The following is an 8107-nucleotide window of genomic DNA, read 5'->3' as shown; positions in this document are numbered from 1 at the left end:
ATTGTCACGTGTACCGAGGTACAGTGAAAAGCTTTTTGTTGCGTGCTATCCAAACAGCGGAAAGGCTATACATGATTACAATCGAGCTGTCCACAGTGTAGTCAGGGTCGAACGCAGGTCTGTGGGGGCAGCAACACTGCCTCTTGGTTCTTGCTGCTCCAAAATATTCCAAATGGAATTTAAACTGGAGGTGGTGAAGGGAGGGACCTCTGCACCCACTATATTCCACAGTATCCCACATTCTAAGCTGGCAGCTTGTTCCATGTATCTCCAGCAGCTGAGTGAAACTTGCACTAGTGGCAGAGTCTAGGACCAGGGATCAGGGATAGTCCTTCAGGAAGGAGATGGATTTATTTGTTAGTCAGAGGGTGGTAAATCTGTGGAATTCATTGCCTGCGAAGGCCGTCAGTGGATATATTTAAGGCAGAGATAGATAGATTCTTGATTAGTGCAGGTGTCAGGGGTTATGGGAAAAGGCAAGAGATTTCATAGCAAACGTATTTGAGTATAGGAGCAGGGAGGTTCTACTGCAGTTGTACAGGGTCTTGGTGAGACCACACCTGGAGTATTGCATACAGTTTTGGTCTCCAAATCTGAGGAAGGACATTATTGTCATAGAGGGAGTACAGAGAAGGTTCACCAGACTGATTCCTGGGATGTCAGGACTGTCTTATGAAGAAAGCCTGGATAGACTTGGTTTATACTCTCTAGAATTTAGGAGATTGAGAGAGGATCTTATAGAAACTTACAAAATTCTTAAGGGGTTGGACAGGCTAGATGCAGGAAGATTGCTCCCGATGTTGGGGAAGTCCAGGACAAGGGGTCACAGCTTAAGGATAAGGGGGAAATCCTTTAAAACCGAGATGAGAAGAACTTTTTTCACACACAGAGAGTGGTGAATCTCTGGAACTCTCTGCCACAGAGGGTAGTCGAGGCCACACAGTTCATTGGCTATATTTAAGAGAGGGAGTTAGATGTGGCCCTTGTGGCTAAGGGGATCAGGGGGTATGGAGAGAAAGCAGGTACGGGATACTGAGTTGGATGATCAGCCATGATCATATTGAATGGCGGTGCAGGCTCGAAGGGCCGAATGGCCTCTACTCCTGCACCTAATTTCTATGTTTCTATGTTTCTATTGGGGTTTGGAGGGAGAGATAGATCAGCCATGATTGAATGGCGGAGTAGACTAGATGGGCCGAATGGCCCAATTCTGCTCCTATCGCCAATGGGCATAACATGCTGTGCCTCTGTCTTCAGGACTACACATGGGAGGACCACGGCTACTCGTTGATCAACCGCCTGTACCCGGAGGTTGGCCAACTCTTGGACGAGAAGTTCCAGGTTGTGTACAATTTAACGTACAACACCATGGCCATGCACTGTGAAGTCGACACCTCCATGCTGAGGCGGGCCATTTGGAACTACATCCATTGTGTGTTTGGCATCAGGTTTGTCCCTCGTTTCAATCAATCAATCAATCGCTCGCTCACTCACTCACTCACTCACTCACTCACTCACTCACTCAATCACTCAATCAATCACTCACTCACTCACTCACTCACTCACTCACTCACTCACTCACTCACTCAATCAATCAATCAATCAATCACTCAATCACTCAATCAATCACTCACTATCAATCAATCCACCTTTATCGTCAACTTGCAAAGCAACAGCTGTACAGCGCAAAATGAGAAGACGTTTCCCAGGGAATCCCGGAGCATCGCACATGAAACTTAAAACATTTCACACATAATAACAATAAAAACAATCCAGTCCCTGATGAAACAGTATAAATAGTTGAACGCAGGTCAAACAGCAACATTAAAATACAGTAAAACCAATCATTAAAATGTCTAGGGCAGCTGATTTAAGTGGCCAGTGCCAGAGTTATTAAAATGTCAGTGCAAAGCTGCAGAATCAGGTGACTGTGAGTACAGAGTGACTGTTTAGCAGCCTCACAGCCTGTGGCAGGAAGCTGTTTAGCAGTCTGGTAGTCCGGGCTTTGATGCTTCGATATCTCTTGCCTGATGGCAGGAGATCCAGGTGTGTGTGTGGAGGGGGTGCAGTTTGTCCTTAGCAATTCTCAGAGCTTTTTTCAGACGGCGGCTCTGGAACAGTTCTTGTACCGAGGGTAGGGAGACGCCAATGATCCTCTCTGCTCCTCTGCAGAGCCAGATGGGACACACTGACAAGCTGGTGGCATTCTTGAGCGTTTGTTTTCATGGCTTCTCGAGATATTTATCCTCGTGTCCTCTCCCCTTTTCTGGAGCAGATACGATGACTACGACTACGGAGAGGTCAATCAGCTTCTTGAGCGCAGCCTGAAGATCTACATCAAGACCGTGGCTTGTTACCCCGAGAAAACCACCAAGAGAATGTACGTTTGTTTCTGGAGACACTTCAGACATTCAGAAAAGGTACGTCTGGTTTTTTTTTGGGGTGTTTTAGCCATCAAACTCCTAGTTTCAAGCAGACAGAATGTGTAGGAAGGAACTGCAAATGCTGGTTTACAAAAGATGATCGCTTCAAGGTTTGAGTTTTAAGTGTAGTTTTAGTTTAGTGGTACAACGCAGAAACAAGGCCTTTGACCCAACGACTCTGCATGGACCAGCGATCCCCGCACACGAACTATCCTAGCCCTAGACTTTCAGACTGAAGAAGAGTTGACGTGGAAAAGCTTTACCCACTGAGAGTAGGGAAGATTCAAACAAGGGGACATGACATGAGAATTAAGGAACATAAGTTTAGGGGTAACATGAGGTGGAACTTCGTTACTCAGAGTGTGGTAGCTGTGTGGAATGAGCTTCCAGTGACAGGTGGTGGAGGCAGGTTCGTTTTTATGGTTTAAAAAATAAATTGATAGTTTCAATGGATGGAAGGGAATGGAGGGTTATGGTCTGAGCGCAGTGTATATGGGACTAGGGGAGAAGGCCTTTGACGGCACAGACTAGCTGGGTCCCGATGGCCTGTTTCCGTGCTGTAATTGTTATACTGGTTATAAGGGTTCAGATGAGGTTTACAAGAATTATCTCAGGAATGAGTGGGTTAACATACGATGAGCGTTTGTCGGCACTGGGCCTGTACTCGCTGGAGTTTAGAAGGATGAGGGGGAACCTCATTGAAGCTTACCGAATAGTGAAAGGCCTGGATCGAGTGGATGTGGAGAGGATGTTTCCACTAGTGGGAGAGTCTAGGACTTGAGGTCATAGCCTCAGGATTAAAGGACGTTCCTTTAGGAAGGAGATGAGGAGGAATTTCTTTAGTCAGAGGGTGGTGAATCTGTGGAATTCTTTGCCACACAAGGCTGTGGAGGCCACAAGTCAGTGGATATTTTGAAGGCAGAGACAGATGGATAGATTCTTGGTTGGGGGTGGGAGATTGCAACCTTCACGTGGTCCGCCCTGCTTCGACGAATGCAATCAACCTAGCGTGCACAATCAAATAAGATCGAGTAGAACAAGTTGTCCTACAGCTTTAGGCTGTGCAGGCCATACACAAGAAGAAGATCGAATCTCGGTCAGTACGGGTGTCAGGGGTTACGGGGAGAAGGCAGGAGAATGGGGCTAGGAGGGAGAGATAGATCAGCCGTGATTGAATGACGGAGTAAACTTGATGGGCCGAATGGCCTAATTCTGCTGCATTCCCTGATGACTGGGGAAGGGGGAAAGGACTTGTTTGGCAGGTGATAATTGGCAGTGTTTTCTTTTCCTCCCCCCTCCCCGCACCTCATTAGGTCCACGTGAACCTGCTGCTCCTGGAGGCGAGGATGCAGGCGGCATTACTGTACGCCCTGCGTGCCATCACGTGGTACATGACGTGAGCGCGCGTGCGTGGGGACAGCGCGGCTCCCTCTAGAGACCGGCGGATCTTCCTCACCCTCTGGGATGGCTGCACTGACAGGACGAGCCCACCACAACCCCAGCCCATTCCCAATATCTGAAATGCATATTATTTTAGAGCATAAAACTCCCTCAAACTATTTACTTGAGGCAACAACGGCGGCGGTGGTGGTGGTGTTGGTGGGAGGGGGAAAGACTTTGGTATTTTTGCTGTTGTCCTGTACGCGGTGAATGGTTTTGAAGGTTTGATCTCGAAGCCAATGCGCCCTCGTGCTCCTATCTCCTCTGCCACCACCCTGCCAGAAGCGGGCACTCCTGAATGTATCGTCTAGAACTTAGAACTGTGAACTTAGCCAGCTGGGTGTGACACAGCCTACTTTTGTGTTCCAACACTTCTCACTGGTCTTGTATTTATTTATCTTGCGGCTGTTTGATCCATCAAGAGATTTTTCATGTGTACCCCTTGCTGTCTCCACTCGTTAACAGAACTGACTTTGAACCTGATGGCCTCCGTCCCGACTTGTGTTGAGGGTGTGAGCTCGGACCCTCTGGGTGGGAAGTGGCGATGGGGAATTTGAGATAGACAGAGGGGTGTCGTTAGATTCCAAGCCTTGACCTCTTGCAGGTGACAATTGCCCAGCTTAAAATCTACTTCTCCAAATAGATTTCACCCCAGTCTATAATTAATTGACCCAAGCCCATAACTTTGATTGCAGAAATTGGGCGGCACAGCGGTAGAGTTGCTGCCTCACAGCGCCAGAGACCCGGGTACGATCTCGACTATAGGTGCTGTCTGTGCGGAGTTTGTTCGCTCTTCCCATGTGACCGCGTGGGGTTTTCTCCAGTTTCCCCCCACACTCCAAAAACTAAAATCCACTCAAAAGACGTGCAGGTTTGTGGGTTAATTGGCTTCTGTAAATTGTCCCCAGTGGGTAGAATAGAACTGGTGTGGAGATGGTCACTGGTCAGTGTGAACTTTGGGCTGAACGGCCTGTTTCCATGCTGTGCCTCTACACCTAAAACTAAAACTGAAACATTTCTTCTCCCCCCGGGAAAGCAACTTTGCAGTTGTTGCTCCATCTCTGCCTGAGGTAGATTAAAAGTGCCCGGTTTAGCAAAGGACCCCCTCCCCCCTTCCCCTCCCCCCCCCCCCTCTCTCCCCTCCCCCCCTCCCCCTCCTCTCCCCCCCTCCCCCCCTCCCCTCTCCCCCCCCTCCCCACCTCCCTCTCCCCCCCCCTCCCCCTCTCCCCCCCCCCTCCCCCCCCCCTCTCCCCCCCCCCCCCCTCCCTCCCCCTCCCCCTCTCCTCCCCTCCCCCCCTCCCTCCTCCTCCCCCCTCTCTCTCCCCCTCCCCCCCCCCCCCCCTCTCCCCCTCTAATTCCCCCCTCCCCCCCTCTCCCCCCCCCTCTCCCTCCCCTCTCCCTCCCCCCCTCTCCCTCTCTCCCCCCCCCCCCCCCTCTCTCTCCCCCCTCCCCCTCTCTCTCCCCTCCCTCTCCCCCTCTCTCCTCCCTCCCCCTCTCTCTCTCCCCTCCTCCCCCCCTCCCCTCCCCCTCCCCCCTCCTCTCCCCCCCCCCCCTCTCTCTCCCCCCCCCCCCCTCTCTCCCCCCCCCCTCCCCCTCTCCTCTCCTCTTCCCTCTCTCCCCCCACTCTCCCCCTCCCTCTCTCTCTCCTCCTCCCCCCCTCCCTCTCCTCTCTCCCTCCCCTCTCCCTCTCTCCCCTCTCCCCCCCCCTCCCCCTCTCTCTCCCCTCCCCTCTCCCCTTTCTCACCCCCTCCCTCCCCTCCCTCTCTCTCTCCCTCCCCCCCCCTCTCTCCTCCCTCCCCCCTCTCTCCCCTCCCCCTCTCTCTCCCCCCCCCCCTCCCTCTCCCCTCTCCCCCCCCCCTCCTCCCTCTCCCCCCTCTCTCCCCCTCCCCCTCTCTCTCTCTCTTTCCCTTTCTCTCTCTCCCTCTCTCCTCACTCTCCCCTCCCCCTCTCTCCCCTCTGCCTCTCTCTCTCCCCTCTCTCTCTCCCGCTCTCTCTCCCCCCTCTCTCTCCCCCCCCTCCCCCTCTCTCTCTCCCCTTCCCCCTCTCTCTCCTCCCCCCCCCCCCCACCCCTCCCCCCCTCCCCCCTCTCCCTCCCCCTCCCCTCTCCCCCTCCCCCTCTCCCCCCTCCCCACCTCCCTCCCCTCTCCCTCCCCCCTCCTCCCCCCTCCCCCTCTCCTCCCCTCCCCTGTCCCTTATTCTCCCCCCCCCCCCCTGTCATTTATTTCCCTTGTTTAACAGAAGAGTTGTGAATGAACAGCTTGACCAAAGGTGACCGTCGCTGCCTTCCATCCATATAAGTGATAGGAGAAGAATGAGGCCATTCGGCCCATCTAGTCTACTCCGCCATTCAATCACGGCTGATCTATCTCTCACTCCTAACCCCATTTTCCTGCCTTCCCCCCCATAACCCCTGACACCCGCACTAATTGTAAATGTATCCATCTCTGACAAACATGAGTGGGCATTTGCATTTCCTTTTTTTTGCTCCAAACTGCAGAAAATCCGTTGAACCATTCCCTGAAACTCCAGGCTTCTGTCACAGCGCTAGAGACTCTGGTTCGATCCTGACTCCGGGTGCTGCCTGTACGGAGTTTGCACGTTCTCCCTGTGACTGCGTGGGTTTTCTCCGGGCGCTCCGGTTTCCTCCCACACTCCAAAGACGTACAGGTTTGTCGGTCAATTGGCTTGGGTAAAATTGTAAATTGTCCCTAGTGTGTGTAGGATAGTGTTAGTGTGCGGGGGGGGGGTCGCAGGTCGGTGCGAAATCCTTCTGGAAATAGGCAACGTTTCGGGCCGAAACCCGGAAGGGTTTCGACCCGAAACGTTGCCTATTTCCTTAGCTCCATAGATGCTACTGCACCCGCTGAGTTACGCCAGCACTCTGGGCAACTTCACCTGTCCATGTGCTCCACAGATGCTGCCGGACCCGCTGAGTTCCTCCAGCACTCTGTGAACCGTCACCTATCCATGTTCTCCACAGATGCTGCCTGACCCCCGCTGAGTTACTCCAGCACTCTGTGAAACGTCACCTATCCATGTTCTCCACGGATGCTGCCTGACCCGCTGAGTTACTCCAGCACTCTGTGAAACGACCACCTGTTTCCGCGCTGTATCTCTGAGCTAAACTGTCGATGCCTTGATTTGCGCACACTTCCCGTTTGAAACTCCAGTTTCTTGTTTATTTTTGCACATGTTGATCAGCTGGGTGGCTAGTGTTATAGTGTTTCTACTTCACGTTCTGCTTGTACTGATCAAACACATCGATTACCATTGTCTGTTTTGTGTGTGTGTGTGTGTGTGTGTGTGTGTGTGTATAGTATTTCCTGTTAGCCAACACCAGCATAAGTTTTCTCTCTTTTTTTTTTGTTCTTTTTATATATTTAAAAAAAAACATATTTGTTTCATTGACGGGGGAGGGGTGGGAGTTAGAGGGGAAGAGAATCTTGCCAAACCCCACCTCGTGTTTCCCCTGGTATACACTGTATACAGCAGCAGTACAGAGACAGGGAAAGGTCTGTACTGAATTTGTGTCATCTTCGAGTGTAGTCCTTGTAAGATTCTGCGAAGGATGTCACTCGGACATGACGCGTAGTTTGTGTTGTCACTTCCCTTGAAATTACGATTAACTTTGCATTGAAACGTCATAAGGTCATAAGCGCTAGGAGTGCAATTAGGCCATTCAGCCCATCAAGTCTACTCCGCCATTCAATGGTGGCTGATCTGTCTCTCCCCATACTCCTGCCTTCGCCCCATAAACCCCGACACTTGTCCAAGGCAGGTGTTAGATGTAGACACGAGGAACTGCAGATCCTGGCCTATTTCCAGAAGGGTTTCGGACTGAAAAGTTGCCTATTTCCTTAGCTCCATAGATGCTGCTGCACCATAACTCAGCGGGTCAGGCAGCATCTGTGGAGAACATGGATAGGTGACGTTTCACAGAGTGCTGGAGTAACGCAGCCGGGTCAGGTGGCATCTGCGGAGGGAATGGACAAGTGACATATTGGGTCGGGACCCTTCTTCAGATTGATGCAACTAGTCTTGAGGAAGGATGTCGGAAGCAACTGCAGATACTATTTTAAACCGAAGATAGACACAAAATTCTGGAGTAGCTCAGCAGGTCAGGCAGCATCTCTGGAGAAAAGGAATAGATTATGTTTCGGATCGAGATCCATCTTAATACTCCATAGACTTCAGAAGACTGAAGAAGGGTCTCGACCTGAAACGTCACCTATCCATGTTCTCCA

General features: G+C 51.7%; 1 protein-coding gene across 4 annotated transcripts in view; it reads left to right on the top strand.

Annotated features, from left to right (window-relative positions):
• Window positions 1-4969, top strand: part of LOC129709936 (sestrin-1-like) — a 55581-nt gene extending 50612 nt beyond the window's left edge. For all 4 annotated transcript variants that reach the window (XM_055656630.1, XM_055656631.1, XM_055656629.1 and 1 more), the window contains 3 exons: window positions 1258-1448; window positions 2276-2420; window positions 3737-4969. In XM_055656630.1, the coding sequence (XP_055512605.1) occupies window positions 1258-1448; window positions 2276-2420; window positions 3737-3823 (423 nt within the window). In that variant the 3' untranslated portion in view covers window positions 3824-4969. The remainder of the gene's footprint in view (window positions 1-1257; window positions 1449-2275; window positions 2421-3736) is intronic.
• The last annotated feature ends 3138 nt before the right edge of the window (window positions 4970-8107 follow it).

Source organism: Leucoraja erinacea, chromosome 26, assembly GCF_028641065.1.
Source record: "Leucoraja erinacea ecotype New England chromosome 26, Leri_hhj_1, whole genome shotgun sequence".
NCBI lineage: Eukaryota > Metazoa > Chordata > Chondrichthyes > Rajiformes > Rajidae > Leucoraja > Leucoraja erinaceus.
Note: the sequence above shows the minus strand (reverse complement) of the source record. Positions and strands in the feature narration are given on the sequence as shown.